The following is a 19,208-nucleotide window of genomic DNA, read 5'->3' on the forward strand; positions in this document are numbered from 1 at the left end:
GGTACTACATTCTGGTATCGTACCGAAGCCAAAATTATGTTATCGAGCCATCCCTAGTTGCAACATTACTGTTGGATCCAATATAGCTGACACGGCATCGTCTTTTAGTTTTAATCTCTCTGCAAATCCTGAATCGATTTGTGCCTTGTTTAAAAACAAATCTGTGGTAAAATGATTCAAACAAACGACCAGGTTCTTACTGTCGTGATCTGGAACTTTATTAAACAAAGTTCATCCACTCTTTCATAATGTTAGGATAAGAAGGAAGGCAATTCAAAGACTGTTCTCCTCTTGTTATCCTCGGAGCATCTTTATCGTTTGGTTGCCTGTGTTTGATTCTCTTGTTATTTAGAACATACGCCAATAGAAACAGGTTTTGATCTGATTCTGCAGAGGCGGTTTTTCATTGCACTTTGCTGTCACAATGTGACAAATTCCAAAAATGAGTCATTTTGGCAGCTTGACTTCTGTTTTTAGACTTACAAGAAAATTCTAAGTTCTGAAACTTACAGGATGCTTTTATCATACAATGACTTCTTACATGTCAACAGAGCTGGTAGTAATTGATTACATGTAATCTGGATTACGTAATCAGATTCCAAAAATTAAGTACTTGTAATTAGATTAAATTACATTTGAAAATACTTGTAATCAGACTACAGGTACTTTTTTTTCTTTTTGAATCATCACTCAGTCGGTTATTTTGCCATGCATATTACTTTGGAAGGCGTTTGTCTTTCAAACACATTAAAATGCACAAATTCAACCTTTTTTGTCATCTGATCCTCTTACATACATGCAAGGTCAAAAAACACTTTCATTTTCTTATACTATGCATTTATTTTTACCTTATATGCTAAACGACTCCCAAACGATTCGCTCAATGATTCATTTTTCCAAACCCCTCCTTTGCGTGACGCTAATATGCAGTGATTGGTTGATTTCATTTAAAGCAGTGTTTGTGAGCTTTTAACGCTCCAAAAATGGCCCCTAGTGGCTAAGAATGAATTTGCATTTTCATTCAAAAATCCATAATAGGGGCACTTTAAAAAAAATATTTTAATAATGAAGCATCACATTTGCATGTTCACGGTTCTCTGACGTTGATTATGGTCACACGACATGAAGATAACCAAATAAAGCATTTCATTTTTTCAGTGTTTTATTTTGATTCATTTTAAAATTGGAAATTTCCGTTGTTGTACAAGATTGTCCTTTTTAAATCAATGTGAAAAACGAGATGGGTCAAAGGTAATCTAAAAGTAATCTAATTACATTTCCTAAAATGTGTAATGCAATGGATTACATTAACTACAATTTTTGTCATGTAATTTAGAATCAGTAATGGATTACAATTTAGTAATCTACACAGCTCTGAATGTCAAAAGATCAAGGACAATTTGATTCAGTTATTCCATATGGACAAAATGGGATTTTTGCTTCATGCCCTCGTTGTTACTTTCCACCAGGCTGCTGTTACACTTCAAGATGCAATGCACAGACCCAATATAATGACACAGAGCAGATGTCCCGCCTGTTTACATTTACATACCTACTTTGCTTGCACTGATACCTCACCAGACAAGCACTCAGACCAAAGAAGTGCATTTGAACATGGACTCATGTGGCCACCAGCACTCTACACAGAACATGTGCATTACAGCTATTAATAAAATATAATACTAACAGCCACATGTACTTCAAACACACACACTGGAATAAATACTACATTAAAATGAATATATAAACATACTGACTGATGATGAGTTATGTGATTGTGAGCTGGAAGCAGCTGGTATGGCAGCAGATGAGCTTGTGTAAGATGACGTTGGCAGCAGAAAAGCAAACAGAGTGCAGATCACATTAGGCTTTAGTGCTCTGCCCTGACTCTAAGCCCTGCCATAACAAGACACTTCCCATGACTCACTGAAACATGAAGAAACATTAGTAGCCTTGTGTAAATTAGGCTGGATGAAGGAAGGAATAAAACAGAGAAGATCGCATTAAGGCAAATGGCTTCAACTCTCTTAAATTCTGTAACTTACTCATTCAAGGCAATAAAACAACAGCTAGATTATTTTCCAGTTCTGAAGAAAAGAGTGGTTGCTTGTGCAAGACTCACAACAGCAAAGCTAGGATGTTGTGGGTGGTTGTTTATGGGCCCAAGTCAAAAGAGCCCACCTCAAACATTTGACATCTTGTTGTCTAGATGTGACACTTTTCATGTAAACACAGATTTGTCCCTATAGCTCAAGATCATCTACCAGCCATGCTTCACCTGCATACATTTCTGTTCATCATTTTCTCAAACCATGCAACATCAATGAATCAATCCGCGGACAAGCGAATACACGGATTGGTAACATGATGTCTGAAATGGAGATTCATAAATAAATCTGCAAACAATGCTTAAAGCCCACATGCTGATCCCTGTAATCAAAAAAAGGTGTCAGGGTACAAAAACTAATTAAAGGAATAGTTCACCCAAAAATGAAATTTGCTAGAAATGTACACACCCCCGGGCTATCTGAGATTTAGTTTGTTTCTTTATCAGGTTTGGAGAAATGTAGCATTGCATCACTTCCTCACCAATGGACGCTCTGCAGTGAACGGGTGTCGTCAAAATGAGTCCAAACAGCTGATAAAAACATCACAATAATCCACACCACTCCAGTCCATCAATTCTTGTGAAGCCAAAAGCTGTGTTAGTAAGAAACAAATCCATCATTAAGAAGTTTTTAACTTCAAACCTTTGCTTCTGGCTAAAAAAGGAGTCCATAATATAACACTTCCTTCAGTGAAAAAGTAATCTGGCCTGAATCAGGAGAGAAATCTGCACAGATCAAACAAGCCAAAAACAGCTCTAAATAAATGTGTGGATTTATTATGATGTGAGAGACAACAGGAGATGGACTTTTTCCACAGAAGGAAGCATTATTATGGATTATGGCTATATTTTGGCCAAAAGCGACGGTTTAAAGTTAAAACACCTTGATGGATTTGTTTCTTACAGCTATTGGCACAGGATGTTAACTGATGGACTGGAGTGGTGTGGATTATCGTGATGTTTTTATCAGCTGTTTGGACTCTTATTCTGACGGCACCCATTCACTGCAGAGCATCCATTGGTGAGCAAGTGATGCAATGCTGCATTTCTCTAAATCTGTTGAAGAAACAAACTCATCTGTATCTCAGATGGCCTGAGGGTGAGTACATTTAATTTTTTTGTGTGAACTATTTCTTTAATAACATTCCTCTTATAATCAATTTGGTTTTAGGATGTGCAATAACGTGTAAAAGAGAGAGGAACTGAATCCACAAGGTTGGTAGCGAAAAGTGATCACAACACCTGAACTATAATATGCACAACAGGCTTAAACAAAAAAAACAAATCTCTTACTGGGTGATTGTTTGACAGGAACAATTACAAAACTACCAAATGAGGGAAGTTCTGAAAACTTTAAATGCAACACTGCCATTTCAGCTTCGCAGGAACACTCCACTGTTATAGTAAAACACACCAATTACCCCCAGCACAAGCCCAATTACACATACGCGAAAAAGCGACACCTGAAAGATGTGAAAAACAGAGATGTGGTTCTGCCCCACCTCCACGTGTTTGCAGCCACAGGGTAGCAGTGTCTGAAATGAGACCAGATCTAAATACATTTCCTGTGACGTGAAGCCAACAGCGTTAGGGCACAACCTTCAGACATACAAACATGTTAAGATACATCTAGTCTTCTCTGTAAATTACTGTAAGCCAGCTGAGAAGTGTTGTAACCATCAAAATAAGGAAATATTACACTAACTATACACCATATTCAAGCAATTATCTTCAGTTGCGGAAACAGTCCATTTACAAATCAATGCTTAGTTTTAAAATGAACATAATAGGCTCAAACATTGTGGCAGATGCACATTAGCCTACAATTAATTTAAAAAAAAAGTAAAAAATCGATTAGTTATCCACCTAAATAACTTAAAACCATCACATATGGCTAATGTACAACATTATTGCAACATAACTGTACATGTAAAGGACAGATGTTTTATTATATGCTCTACATTGGGCTTTTTCTAAAGATATTTCTTCACTGTTACTGTACTGAATAAAAGCTACCTTAACTAAAGTATAAAGTACCTCAAATTAGGGCTGCAAAACGATTAATCACAATTAACTGCATTCAAAATAAAAGTCTGTTTACATACCATGTGTGTATTATTATGTATAATGCACACACAGAACAAAATGTTAATTTAAATCCTAAAATATTTATATAAATTATATGCATACTAATATTTTTTAAATATATATAAATGGTGTATTTATATTCAAAGTACACACACACATAGTAGGCAAACAAACTATTATTTTGAATGTGATTAATAATGATTAATCGTTAACTAAAATACCCATTTTGTAAAGTATTTTTTTCTTTATGGGAGCATTAACGTTAGCTTGATTATAAAATGAGTCATAGCTTGATTATAAAAATTAAATTAAGCACAAAACAGTACCTCCGGAAATCTTAATAAATGCTTGCTAGAAAACATTATTTTAGTAGTTTCACCAAAACTAAATTATATTAGACAACAAACAGTTATAGATTACAAATATCATCATATGACAGATGAACAACAGAGGAAGGGGACATGCATATTTGAAGTATTTAAAGCAGTTTTTGTTTATAATATTCAAACAAAGCATGTGAAGTCAACGAGTCAGCCTCAACAGATCAGTCTACTAGTGAAGTTATGGTCAAACTTTTTGGCAATATTCATAAAGCTCTCGAGTAACATTAGCTGCAGTGCCAGAAAGAAGGAAACAAACTAAACCATTTCAAAACAAAACCGTTAAATTCTCGTTATTCGTGTTATCAATAACCTAATATGTTATGCTACACAAAATACAACAATACATCGTTTAATTTAAGCGAAACGCTGCCCTGTGCCTTCATTAAAAGTCATTTAATTCGTTGTAAACCGATTTAATTATCCAGACGTTACACGCTAGCTTCGCGCTAACTCAATAACAATGAAGCGAGCAGATTGCGTGGCGATAAAAGAGTTTAAACGGCTCGTAACGTTACCAGCTGCTGTCGGATCCAGCGAATCATCCTGTCCGGAGCTAGCGCAGTGAGCTAGCCCGCTCCTCCGACACAAATCCCCGCAGCATCAATAAAAGCGCTTCCCCTGGCGCGTCCTCCTCTCCGCGGTACAGAGCGAGCAAGCGGACGCGAAGATCCCGGCTCGACACAAACACACACCGCAGAGACGACTTCCGACTGACTGGCAACACCCCGGAGGTGACGTCACCCCGGCTCAAAGTTGTGCTCCAGCTGGGGTTCGCTAACTGTGAATGTTTGTAAACACTTTGATATCTTTTTGTAAATCCGTACTTCCCCTGGCAAAATGTGATGATGTGAGTCTTTTGTTTATGTTTTATGTTAAAACGCCTGCAATGTTGGAAACTGCACATTGTTATTTGTATAATGGAGTTGAACGTTCCTGTAAACTGTGCAATTGTTGAATAAAGTATCTTAACCCCTTAACTGTCACCCCCCATTTTTGAACATAACATAAACTCTGCAAATGCATGAATGCTTTGGAATACAGACATAAAGTTGGACTCTTTTTAAAGAAGACAATCAGCAGGTTATATTATATTAAAATACGAAAGTTAAAAAAGTTATAGAAGTCTAAATTTAAGTAAAGAAAATACACAATACTAATTTTTTATATTTTACATAACAGGTTTTACTCTAAAATTGATATATAATTAAAGCCTTATGTCTAAATAAGTTATGTTCCAAATTTGAAGTTGATATGAAAAAAATTGAGGTTTCTGTGAGATATTATTTAGGGCGTCATACCACAAACAGCCATTTTTTGGTACTACGTCTGGTTTTTCACTCTCTCTGCGTCGTGCATGTAACCTGCCTAAATATATATGTATATATATGTGTGTGTGTAGCTAATTTAAAACACCTGAAGTTTTGCACGTAACTACATATATGTATCTATTTCCGATAGAATGTCATGATCTTGTGACTCAGTGGTATTATGGGGAACAGATGCAGATTATGCCATGCCAGTGGTTCACGCTGCGTTGAAGTCTGTATATATACAGCATTAATCTGTCAGAGAGCACTGCATTACCTCATCATCCACTGAGCGTCTCTGGATTAGTTTAAGAGCATCACAGCTGTCAGATCACTGCCTAATATTTGGGGAAAATCAAAACAATTATTGAGAATGTTCAGTTTTGCGCATCAGCTTTTGCCCATTCAGTTAATAGATAGATAGATAGATAGATAGATAGATAGATAGATAGATAGATAGATAGATAGATAGATAGATAGATAGATAGATATATAGATAGACATAGATACCTGTATATAGATAGATAGATAGATAGATAGATAGATAGATAGATAGATAGATAGATAGATAGATAGATAGATAGACATAGATACCTGTATATAGATAGATGGATGGATGGATGGATAGATAGATAGATAGATACCTGTATATAGATGGATGGATGGATGGATGGATGGATGGATGGATGGATGGATGGATGGATAGATAGATAGATAGATAGATAGTGTGACGAGTCGGCTGCCTCCCCCCTGTCCATCATCACCACCCCGTCCCTTATTCGCCGCCCTTCACCAGGCTCCCGACAGGAGTGGGTGTGTGTGAGAGGAGGGGCGCTGAACACGCAGGGCTGGCGGCGTGTGATGAGGCGCACCTGACGTGAATAGAGCCTCATCACCGCCGCCGTTAAATACCGAACGCGCCTCTCCTCGGGAGACCGGTCTCTTCCCGTGCATGCACGCTGGTGTCCTCGTGGGTCCAGGAAGGGAGCGTCGAGGAGGACTGCCGCACCCGTTAGGCGGCTGACGGGCTAGGATGCCGAGCCGCCGAGTCCCCCAGAAGCGCCGGGAATCCAGGAGATGGACGAAGCCGCGCCAGAGACGCCGCCGCCACTCGCTCCCGGCCCCGAGAGGGGAGCGCGTGCGGCCACCGGACTCCGCCCCTTCCCTGGACCCTTCCCTCCTGAACACTGCCCTCCTACACAGCCCCGCAGCACGACGAGGACACCAGATCCCCGTTTATTTTGGACACTTTTCCCCCTTTGGACACTTTATTTTGATATATTGTTTAATAAAAACCTCTCCGAGGCTTGACGCCACGCCCACTGTGTCTGTCGTTGGCTCCTCCCGCCACAATAGATAGATAGATAGATATGGATGGATGGATGAATGGATGGATGGATGGATGGATAGATAGATAGATAGATAGATAGACATAGATACCTGTAGATAGATGGATGGATGGATGGATGGATGGATAGATAGATAGATACCTGTAGATAGGTATATAGATGGATGGATAGATAGATAGATAGATAGATAGACATAGATACCTGTATATGGATGGATGGATGGATAGATAGATAGATAGATAGATAGATAGATAGATAGATAGATACCTGTATATAGATAGATAGATAGATGGATAGATAGATAGACATAGATACCTGTAGATAGATAGATGGATGGATAGATAGATAGATAGATAGATAGATAGATAGATAGATACCTGTATATAGATGGATGGATAGATACACTCTAAAAAATCCTGGGTTATTTTTTCTACCCAAATGCTGGGTTAAGCCATTTGGGTATTTTTTGGGGGTTATTTTCTCAGTCCTGGGTAGTTTTGGGGTAGTTCTTTGTAACCCAACCGCTGGGTTATTTTCTGGGTCATTTTTACTGAGAGTTGAATCAATACACCCCCTCCCCCACCCAGACGCATCAACCCAGCTTCTTGGGTCAAATCAACTCAGTAGGCTCAGCGCAGCGCGGGCTGACTGAATTCGAGGTGGAGGTGGATGCCACACACACTGTAATATTTGGAGAAATAAGGTTCGTATCAATATATTTATACATATAACATGTATTTTTTAACCTATTTATACACATAACATAATACTGAGGGCTATAAAAAGACAAATGTGCGATAACAGTCAAGTTTACATGGCATTAAATGCGCCGCCAGCTTCGTTCGTTTTGCTTTGCTGGTTTATAATGCCCGCTGGTCTGATAGTAAATCAATTTTCAACTTTATGCAACGAGATGTAATGTAAACTTGCATTCCTTGCCTTTTCAGATTATTAAAATGAGATTTCTGTCCATTACAGCTAAATCTTTGGTAATACATTTCTGAAAACCACCTTTTGTACACGTACAGTCAAACCTGCCCATCCTCCATCGTACTGCAGTGCTGCTGAGTCAAAACAACCCAATTTTTGGGTCATCTGTCGCGGGCTTTTTGGATCGTCAGCAGGAGGACTTCTAGACGGCACTTTTTCAAACACTGTCTTCAGCGTTTTTTCTGGTGAAATTAAGGTTTGTATTTGTCTTCGTATTATTTAATCGTTTCCGACTGGTAAAATGTGCCGTCCTGTATCTAAAATATCACTTATATGATGGATCATAATCACCTAAAGCCGAGGTAGCTTAGCCCATTTTTTTGTGGCCCGCGTCATGGTTGTACAATCGTTTGTTCTGATTATTCACTATTTTTGTCTTTTCTTGTTCATAGTCCAAGCTCGGAGACAAAAAAGGGCCTAGCATCAGCCTTGGTGCAAGCATTCCCCTGTCTGCACGATAAAACTGCCAATGGTTATGTAAGTAGTAAGATTTGTTGCTATGTAAATAGTACATGTTACTGTGTACGTGTCAGAGAGGGCATACAGAATTGTTTAAATTGCTGAATTTTTTAAATATATAAGTGACAATGTGTAGAGGAATGTATAGAATTATTCACAATACCCACAATCCCGCACTGAAATTCAGGCCATGTGTATTGTATGTTCATACATTATGTCTTTCCAGGACACATGGTATGCCCAATGCCGAAATAATAGACCAGCCACTGGGTTCATTGAAGAGAGACTGAGGAACATACGAAAGCGACTGAGGCGCTTGAGAAGACCACAAGGAGAGAAAGAAGATGCACCATGCAGGACAGTCGTGCCAGGTAATGGGTAGACTCGATTCTTAAAGGAGTAGTTCATGCAAAAAAAGTCCAATGATTTTAAGATGTCAAGACAAAGGGACTTTTTGTTGTTTATAATGCAGAAAAAAGAAGCATCCTCTCGTTTTCAAATGCATTTTTTTCAGCAAATTTCTTAACATGTAAATATTTGTGTGTGTGTGTGTGTGTGTGTATGTGTATATATATATATATATATATATATATATATATATATATATATATATATATATATATATATATATATATATATATATATATATATATATATATATGCGATACAACAACCGAGACAAAACCCTGACAAAATTTGGCAGACATTTAATGAACAGAAGTGAAAAAGAGGGTGCAGTCAGTATGTGGTGTGCCCAGCTTAAGTGGTACAGTTCATCTCTTTTTCAAGGAATAAAGCAGATTTGCCATTTCTTTCTGAGATGTTACTCAACAATTCCACTATTTAATGTAAAACTATGCACGCTGCGTTTATATTCTGCAGTAAGTAAGGTGTTTACTGAATTTTGCCTTTTAATATCAGCGTTTTACTACTTAATGCAAACCACGTAAAAATAACTGGCGCACAATGGAGCATAGCGTTCCTATAAGGGTGTGATGTCACGTGAAAACTATCAATTGGAGTGAAGAGATCGATATAATATGATTGTGCAGTGCACAATGTTAGAGCTGTTATGTAAATATGTCGCAAGCAGCATTTATCCAAACAATGACACAGACACCACAAATATGCAAATAAGAACATTAACTCATGGTTTACAAATGTACAGTGTAAAACGTCAGTTTATGAATAACCAGGATTAATTGTTGACCCTGAATAAATTATGAGTAATGGGAAATGTTAAGCATTATAATTCAGGAATCATTTTGCATGGAGTTTAGAAACATCCAGGATTAACTGGTTAAAGTGTTGAAAAGCTCTTTAACTTATCCTTTTATATGTTGGATTTTTCTGTAAGCCTCTATTTGATTAACAGCATTATTTCTTTGTCCAGCAGAATCAACCATATCTGAAGAGAGAGCTGAGGAAATTAAACAATGGCTGAGAAACAACACACAGCCCATCAGCCAGCTGGAACAGTACATGCGAGAAACTGCGTTGTACAGGGCGCAGTGGATAAGGGCAAACAACTCAAAAAATAAGTTTGAGGTCCTCAATGAGTTTCCTCGGCTAACTAACCCAGGAATGGTATGTTAACATACTGTCTTTAGCATATGGTAACATGAGTTATATTTTTTCTTTTTTAAGAAAAGTTTTTGTTGTTGTTATTTTTGCTTGTAGATTGCACAAGACTTTCACATACTACACCAGGATGCAGCTTCAAAACTGTTTGAAAAATGGCTCCCTTGGTATACTGACAGGATCTTGCATTTTGCAGAGCGAGAAGCAAAGCTTCCATGTTCCGTTGAAGAGATGACAGAAGGTTAAAGTTTCTCCACCATTTTGATATTGCGGGCCAGATTTACTAAAAGCTTGCACCATATTACTGTCAGAATTTACTAAAGATATGCAGTGAAGAATTAGTGAAAAAAAATTTGGGCCATTATTTTTGCGGCCAAGGCTAACATTATTGCATATGCATTTGTGGTAGTTTATAGGTCTTAGCCCATTTTTGTGCTTGGTAATAATTGCTGCTGGGAGGAGCAAAATTTTCTCCAATCATCTTCAATTATTTGAAATACCTTTATCTGAACATATCGCTTGTCAAACCACATTGTTTTTAATTTCTGCTGCTCTTGCTAGGTTATATTGGTCATTATGTGTCTATGTTCTTTAATTTGCACATAGTTAGTAGATCAACAGCAGAACTTTACACTTCAGTCTATGCTTTTATAGGATTTTGGTCTCATGCTAATTTTCTCTGTTTAGTAAATCTGGCCCTATATTCTATATTAGTTATTATTAAATGACAGCTCGCTACTGTTTTTAGTAGTGTTGATATATGGAAAATTGTTTTCCTACAGATGCAAAGGGAAATCTTGCACTAAAGCTGCTACCTGTTTTGCTTCCACCTCCACCCTACAAAACTGTCCGGCCCAGCGTTGATGAAAGCAAAAAAGCTTTCATCGACATTCAGCCTGTAAGTACGACAACACTACCATTTAAAAGTTTGGGATTATATTATTTTTTAAAAACTTGCTATGTGTACTGCGTTAAGCTAACTGAGACTTGTTATAGCACTTGCGCATTGCTCTTTTGTTAATTTTGATTGCTTCTATTATCCTCATTTGTAAGTCGCTTTGGATAAAAACATCTGCTAAATGACTAAATGTAAATGTAATGTAAATGGATAACCCTGCCCATGAACAGCTTATAATAAGAAATCTGGTAACACTTTACAATAAGGTCTCATTTGTTAATATTAATGTGTTAACTAACATAAACTAACAATGAGCAATACATTTGTTACAGTATTTATTGAATTTTTGTTACTGTTAGTTTGAAAAAAAGCAACAGTCATTCATATTTTCACAGTGCATTAACCAATGTTAACAAATACAATGTGATTTCAACATTTTAACTAATAAAACGTTATTGTAAAGTGTTACCGAAACTCTTTTGACTTGCTTTGTATGCCTGTCAGTGGCTCTGTCAAAGTGGGCCATAATAACTTTCAGGTATTTTGCCTCATCCAAAACTCTGGCCCTTGATTGAATAAACATTTTGGATTAACTACCCAACCCACCACCCATACCCACACCCCGATACCCCCATTCTTTTTCACCTTAATTAATTTGCATTATCTGTCCTTTAGGTTGGAACAAATATGGTGGAGTACCTCCAGCAGGCTGAAGCATCAAGACCTTACCCTTATGTCCTGTCACTTGAAAATGGACTCATTGACTCTCAGGCATTTGTCATCCTTGCAGGAAAAGCTTTGGAGCAAAGCACTCTCATTGGGGCAGTAGATGCATGCTTCAAATCATTTTATGTTTTCGATGTAACCTATCCAAAACAGTGTTTCTATTGTTGGGAGTTTATTCAAAATATTTTTCAGTTGGAGGGAAGTGAATCCCCAACAGTGAAATTTTTACACTCGGCACTACATTCTTGCAAGTAGATGATAAGAAGTTCTTTGAACAGGTAGTGGTTCAAGTATATGAGGTAGCAATTTATTTTTCATTTTATTTGCAGTTAAGTTTTTTATATATATATATATATATATATATATATATATATATATATATATATATATATATATATATATATATATATATATATTTATTTTTTTGCTTGAGGAAGAGTAGTACTTTGTGCACATACTGATGATTATCAATATTTTTGTGAAAACTTTTTACTGGAAAAATTCTGTATTTCATTGTTTTATTTTTGTGTTCATACTGTAGGCTAAAAACAACAGGTTCGTAGACTAAAAACAATACTGCTTTGTAACAAACAGTTGTTGAGGTATTTCAGAGTTTTTAACTTCATGTGCATATGGATTCATGTGCAAACTGTTTTACTAAACCTTGAGGTTTTTTTGTAGTTCATGAATTTTTAAAAATGTTAAAACATTTACAGTTTTTCAACTACAGAGGCAAACCATAAAAATGAAATAAATTGTTTTTGAGTGCTGTTTATAAATGGAATTTTATTGTTTTAATTTTGTATGATCTCTTGAATTTTTGGTTGAGTAAAGTGTATTTACAAAGTGTAATGTGCTGAAAAATATTAATGAAAAAATAAAGCTTATACAATGTTGACCTGTTTGTTTATCATGTGGTATATTTAATTTTAAAATATGATTTTAAAAGGAATACAAATTAATTACCTTTCAAAATATAACCCATTTATGAAATCAAATTAACCCATCATTTTAGTAAAAAATAACCAAGTTTTGGGTAGAAAAACAACCCATTTGCTGGGTTAAAATTAATAACCCAACTTCTTGGGTTAGTTTAACCCCATATGGGTTCTGTCCTATATTTACCCAGCAGTTGGGTTAGAAACAACCCAATTTGGGTTGTTTTTAACCCAGTGTTTTTTAGAGTGTAGATAGATAGATAGACAGACATAGATACCTGTATATGGATGGATGGATGGATAGATGATAGATAGATAGATAGATAGATAGATAGATAGATAGAAATAGATACCTGTATATAGATGGATGGATGGATGGATGGATGATAGATAGATAGATAGATAGATAGATAGATATAGATACCTGTATATAGATAGATGGATGGATGGATGGATGGATGGATGGATGGATAGATAGATAGATACCTGTATATATATAGATAGATAGATAGATAGATAGATAGATAGTGTGTTTAATGCCTTTTATAACATGACAGCGCCTCACTCAGGATAAAAAGAGAAATAAAATGTTGTTGATATTTTGGTTCAGAAAAGTTGTCCAAGTCGTCATTTTTATTGAAATAAAATTACTGTTTTGGATGGACTAATGTCTAATAATTCCTGCGAGTAGAAAATGTAAGGAAAAAGATTTAGTAACAGATTATATAATGTTACTTTCTATTAAGTGTCATCCAGTTACAGAAAAATAAATCTTTTGTTTTGAAGCAAAGTATGTTAACTAAAAGATGTAAGCATTTAGTCACTTTATCTTTGCCCCTGAGCTGTAGCCTGCTGTATACAAGCTAATTAGCTTTCCTTGCTAATGTTACAATTATCTGTTATCTTATTTTTAATCACAACAAAATAATAACAGAATAAAAAATGAATAAATCACATTAAGAATTATTTTAATGAAAAAAAAATGCTTCTGTACGCGTTGCTGTTTTGATACTGCTATCCTGCTGTTCATCTGGCTCTTGGCTATGATGAAGCAGAATGACCCTGTCAAACTCTTTGGCAAACCTGTGGTCCGCTGAAGTGTCATGGACAATTGCTCTCCAGCTTGACTTTAGTACAGTATATGCTTGTTCACTGATGGTTTTAAGAACTTAACCTTGCACATCACCATAAATCATTGGTCTCACACTCAATTCCTGGAGGGCCACGGCTCTGCATAAAATTAATGTAAGTTCAACGTTTTCTGCATCCCACTGCATCTCATGTTTTTAAATAAAAAAAATAGGCTACGCTTTGTGATTAGTTTTCGGTATTAACCTATATACTTACATGATGCTTGCTGTTTCTATTTGTTCAAGCAACGTAATTAATTATATATGGTTTATAAACATTATTTTAAACATTATGCACTTTTTTCAAATACATTCTTGTTTTTTTATTGCTTTGAAGAAACGTGCATTAGTACAGTAATATTTTGCTTGATGCGCACCTCTTGTGGCCTTTTTTTTTCAAGGGCCCTCCACGATTCCAACAACCACCAAAGGCAATTCCAAGGGGGTTGAGTCATTATGCTGTTCAGGGGGCCTAGAGACCATAGCGGCACCCTTGGAAGTAGGCATGGGATTTGAAACGCAGTACTTGGTTCAGGTGTGTTTGATTGAGCTAAACTCCAGGATAGTGGTCCTCAAAGAGTGGGATTGGACACACCTTGTATAAAGCTTGCCATAGAGCAGGCATGCCCAATCCTGTTTCTGAAGGTCTACCGTCCTGCAAAATTCAATTCCAGACCTGATCAAATACACCTGTCTGTAATTATCAAGACATCCTGAAGGTTATAATTAGCTGGATCAGGCGTGGTTGATCAGGTTTGGAGCTGAACTTTGCAGGAAGGTAGATCTCCAGGAACAGGATTGCCATAGGGTGTCTCATTTGTCATTTTAGGCTTTAGAAAGATCTTCATGAACACCTACCTTTTTGACTGCTATGTGACCCCACAAACACTTTTGCCGGGCTCCACAGCTAATGTCGATCATAGTGTGTCCCAACCCTGTTCCTAGAGACATGCAATAGTACATATTGTCAAACTCATCCTGATCAAACATACCTGATTCAGCTCATTAGTACTCAACAGGTACTCTCTATCCATTAAGCCACGACTGCCCCTATATAAAAACAGCATGATGGAAAATTTAGCTCATTTAAACTGATGGACAAAAAAAGGGAATTTTGTGAATAATGTTCTACTTTTTACAGCTTTTCCTCCCTGTCCTTAGTATCACTAATGACATCATCCTCCAGGAAGTGACATCATTTTAGTGGGAACATCAAAAGTGAGTTTTCAATCACCTTTAAAAAGAAAAGAAGAATAAGAATAGCATAAACTTGCAAGTGAATTAATTTCATTTATTCGGGGATGTTTTGTGAAATCCATTATTTAGTTTTGTTTGTGTCATTAAAAGAATAATAATAATAATCATTAATATTTTGAAAGGTTAAATATATCAAAATGATCTTAAGGTTGACACCCACATGTAAGCTAATCAAGCTGTCATTTATGAATGTTAGTGGAAGGAACATGGATGAAGGAAAAAATTATTTCACTATGGCTTGTTTATGTTTGTTTTGTTTTTCACTCATTTTAATGAAAAGTACAATAACTTAAACAGTGCAGTTCCCCTTAAAGGGACAGTTCACCCAAAACAGAAACCCTCAAGGTGAAGATAAGAAGATCTTTTGAAGAATGTTGGGAACCAAATATTTTCTGGTCTCCATTGACTTCCATACTAATTTTGTCCGTAATATGGAAGTAAGTCAGACCCAAAACCTTCTTCAAAATAGCTTCTTTTGTATTCAGCAGAAGAAACAAACTCATACAGCTTTGGAACAACATGTAAATTATTTGTATTCATTTTTTTCTCCACACTAGGCTTTTAACAATAACATAATGTGTATCAGATGTTATTTTCAATTTGCACAATTATTATGTATTTTGCATGATGTATTATTCACTTTCAACGCAATATTTCTCTCTTGAGCATTAAATTCAGCACATAATTTTCCTTATGATGTGAGTCTGCAGCGCCACCTGCTGGAATGATTGGGTTTATACATTATATGTAATTATATGAAAAACAGTTATTACTTGGCGTTTTTCGTTACATGTTGATATATATGTCATTTTGTTTTGTGTTTTTTGCAATATATATATATATATATATATACTATACTGCGCTGGCAGTCAGTTAGAAAATTTGAAGGCATGAAAACTGAACTGAAGCCAGCGCTCTTCTGTAAATAGACAGACAGTTCTGGTTTCTGTTTGTTGCCGTCGTTAATCCTATTTAATGGAAGATACTTGTAATTGCCCACTTAGGAACCTTAAAGCTGGGTTCCTGTTGGTCTTGCTTGGTTGCACCTGGCAAGCTCTCTGTGCTTTAAGTGTATATGGGATTGGGTTTCGTGAGGAACTAATCCTTCCTGCCAGCATCTCTAACAGCCACTGACCCACAGCGAGACGCAGTGTGCCTTCAAATACATTCTCATGGCTGACCAAACATAATTCGCTGTAAGTCTTTGTGAGTGCATGCATATGCTTACAAAGTGACCTATGCAAGATTTTTAATAAATGTATGTCTTTAGTCCTGTTCTGTTACAGTGGGGATCGAAAGTTTGGGAACCCCTTGCAGAATCTGTGAACATGTGGATAATTTTACCAAAATAAGAGAGATCATACAAAATGCATGTTATTTTTTTATTTCGTACTGTCCTGAGTAAGATATTTTCCATAAAAGATGTTTACATATAGTCCACAAGACAAAAAAATAGCTGAAATTATTAAAATAACCACATTCAAAAGTTTGGGAACCCTTGGTTCTTAATACTGTGTGTGGTTACCTGGATGATCTACGACTGTTTTTTTGTTTTGTGATGGTTGTTCATGAGTCCCTTGTTTGTTCTGAACAGTTAAACTGAGCACTGTTCTTCAGAAAAATCATCCAGGTCCTGCAGCATCTTCAGTTTTCCAGCATCTTTTGCATATTTGAACCCTTTCCAGCAGTAACTGTATGATTTTGAGATCCACCTTTTCACGCTGAGGATGATTGAGGGACTCAAACACAACAATTAAAAAAGGTTCAAACATTCACTGATGCTCCTGAAGGAAACACGAAGCATTAAGAGCCGGGGGTGAAAACTTTTTGAATTTGAAGATCAAGGTAAATTGTACTTCATTTGTCTTCCAGGAAACATGCAAGTATCTTCTGTCGCGTCAGAAGGGCAGTACTAAATGGAAAAATATGATATTTCAACAAAATAAGAAAAATTTGGACATCTTCATCTTCATGGACATCATTTATCATAAGATCTGAACAATGCCTGACAGATGATTGTGTGATGGAGTTGACCAATGAAATCAGTTCAGAAGTAGGTTTATGTTTAACTGGTTAGACACACCTAAATGTTCTTTTACAATTCAAGGATATCACAGTCTTGCTTTACTTTCAAAATAGGTCAGTAAATGGGAGGAATCATTGGAGGTATTGTGAACTATGTGTTTATAGGGAGCATGAGTGTAGAGGCCTTGTCTGCCTGGATTTATCCGACTGCAGCTTTGGACGTGCCTCATTTCCACAAGGACCTGTCGTAGCTTGAGGGGATACCAAGCTGACAGGCCTCAAAACACTGCATGGCTATCACAACACACTAATGGTGGTAAAGAGGGACGACTGATTGCAGGGTTTGGCAGGCGGTCTGTCATACACGCTCTCACGTAATGGGCAAAAATGGAGTGTGGTCTCCTCAGACAGTGCTGATGGTTTCAGAGTGATCACCATGATGTCACTGAACGGCCCTTTCCCATCTACAGTATATCTGTGCTGGTTGCCCCAAACTAGACTGTGATGCCAAATGTGGATTTAAAAAAAAAAAATTTTTTAGTCGCACTTCATTTTAAGGTCCAATTCTCACTATTAACAAACCATTAACTACAATTTTTTGCCTCAATAAACTTATAATGTTTGCTACTTTCAAAGTGAAACGTCCAAAGCAAATGAACATCAATCTGGCAGCATTTTATTACGTTGATTGTGTACGTATCACAGCAGTTCTGAACTGAAATGTCCAGTGATTGGCGCTAAAAGGTTAAAAATAAAAATAACGTACCACCAACACTAAACCTAACCGATAGAGTTCAGTTACCAGGTTGGCTTCCAAGCAAGTTTACAACATCAGAAATGCCATACATATGGACCTAGTATAAAATATGTCTTTATTAATAATAATTCTCCCTTGTAATAATTTGTATGAAAAAAGACTAGAAATTGTTGGTATTTTACTGCAACTATAGTGTTTGTTTCAGCTTGAATGCAAGCAATAATGTAGGTAGAAGCATGTTTTTTCAGTGACGCTTGAAGTGGGTCACTTGAGTGTTCACTGGTCTTCTTGCTATAGGTGTTCTGGGGTATTTATAGCATGCTGTAGCTGCTAGGGTGTTTATGGTAGTTTCTAGCTCATTGCTAGGCAAGCGATGAGCACTTCTGCTCTTGAAGCTAACCACTGAGTGAACATTGGCTGTACACTTGTTATCGCAGTCTGTCGTGGGATTGAATGAGCACTTGGTGGTGTCGGACACCAAAAGAAATGTCTAGTGCTCTATATAAGGGTATGGGGTGGTTTCAGACAGCCTTTCTTTATTTTAGCTAACAATAATAAACACTGCAGTGTGGTTTATAGTGTGTGTTAATGATAGTTGCTAAGTTCGGAGTTTGTTAGCTTTTAGATCAGGGGTGTTTAAACCTGTTCACCTTCTACTTTTACTTAGTTTTTCTTTACTATCGCCACCTAGTGGTAAAGCATACTATATTCCATATCTTACAGATGATAGAACTCATCTTCATCTTGATGAAGCATTTAAATTACAAAACTATTCAGTAACTTTTGAAGGGGATTGGCTAGGTTTAAATGTGATTTTGGTGTGATACCACTAGTTTTTCACATAGGTCTCATATGTGTCTTTGTTCCATTGTAGCTTATTGTCCTATTGCTTGTAATTCATCTTCTTCTTCTGTTACTAAATTTTAAAATCTATCTCCTCCTTGAGCTTTCAAGACTTTCAAGAACCTTCAGACTGGTCTGACTCGGTGTGCGATATCTTTTCTAAACTGATATGGCTTATGGCTTTTCATAAACCAGAATATCAAACCCCCCAAAAATCCCATAGACTTTAATTGAGGGGGTCAAAACTTTTGTATAATAACATTTTGTATAATAAGATAAAAGTCTTTAGCACCACATCCTCTTGTACCACAGAATTTATCTTCCAGAATAGCAGTAAGTTTTAGGAGCTCATTTTTAGTCAATCTCTGCA

The 19,208-nt window shown here is 36.6% G+C and overlaps 1 protein-coding gene across 5 annotated transcripts in view; it reads right to left on the bottom strand.

The window, feature by feature from the left end:
* LOC306867395 (phospholipid-transporting ATPase IF-like) overlaps positions 1-5,290 on the bottom strand; it is a 53,099-nt gene extending 47,809 nt beyond the window's left edge. For all 5 annotated transcript variants that reach the window (XR_013784014.1, XR_013784015.1, XR_013784016.1 and 2 more), the window contains exon 1: positions 5,094-5,290. Coding sequence is in view for 2 of the 5 variants with exons in the window: in XM_079413016.1 (XP_079269142.1) it covers positions 5,094-5,120 (27 nt within the window). In the remaining 3 variants the exon portion in view is untranslated. The remainder of the gene's footprint in view (positions 1-5,093) is intronic.
* Positions 5,291-19,208: the final 13,918 nt, after the last annotated feature.

The sequence above is a fragment of the Barbus barbus genome, assembly GCF_936440315.1.
Source record: "Barbus barbus genome assembly, chromosome: 49".
Classification (NCBI taxonomy): domain Eukaryota; kingdom Metazoa; phylum Chordata; class Actinopteri; order Cypriniformes; family Cyprinidae; genus Barbus; species Barbus barbus.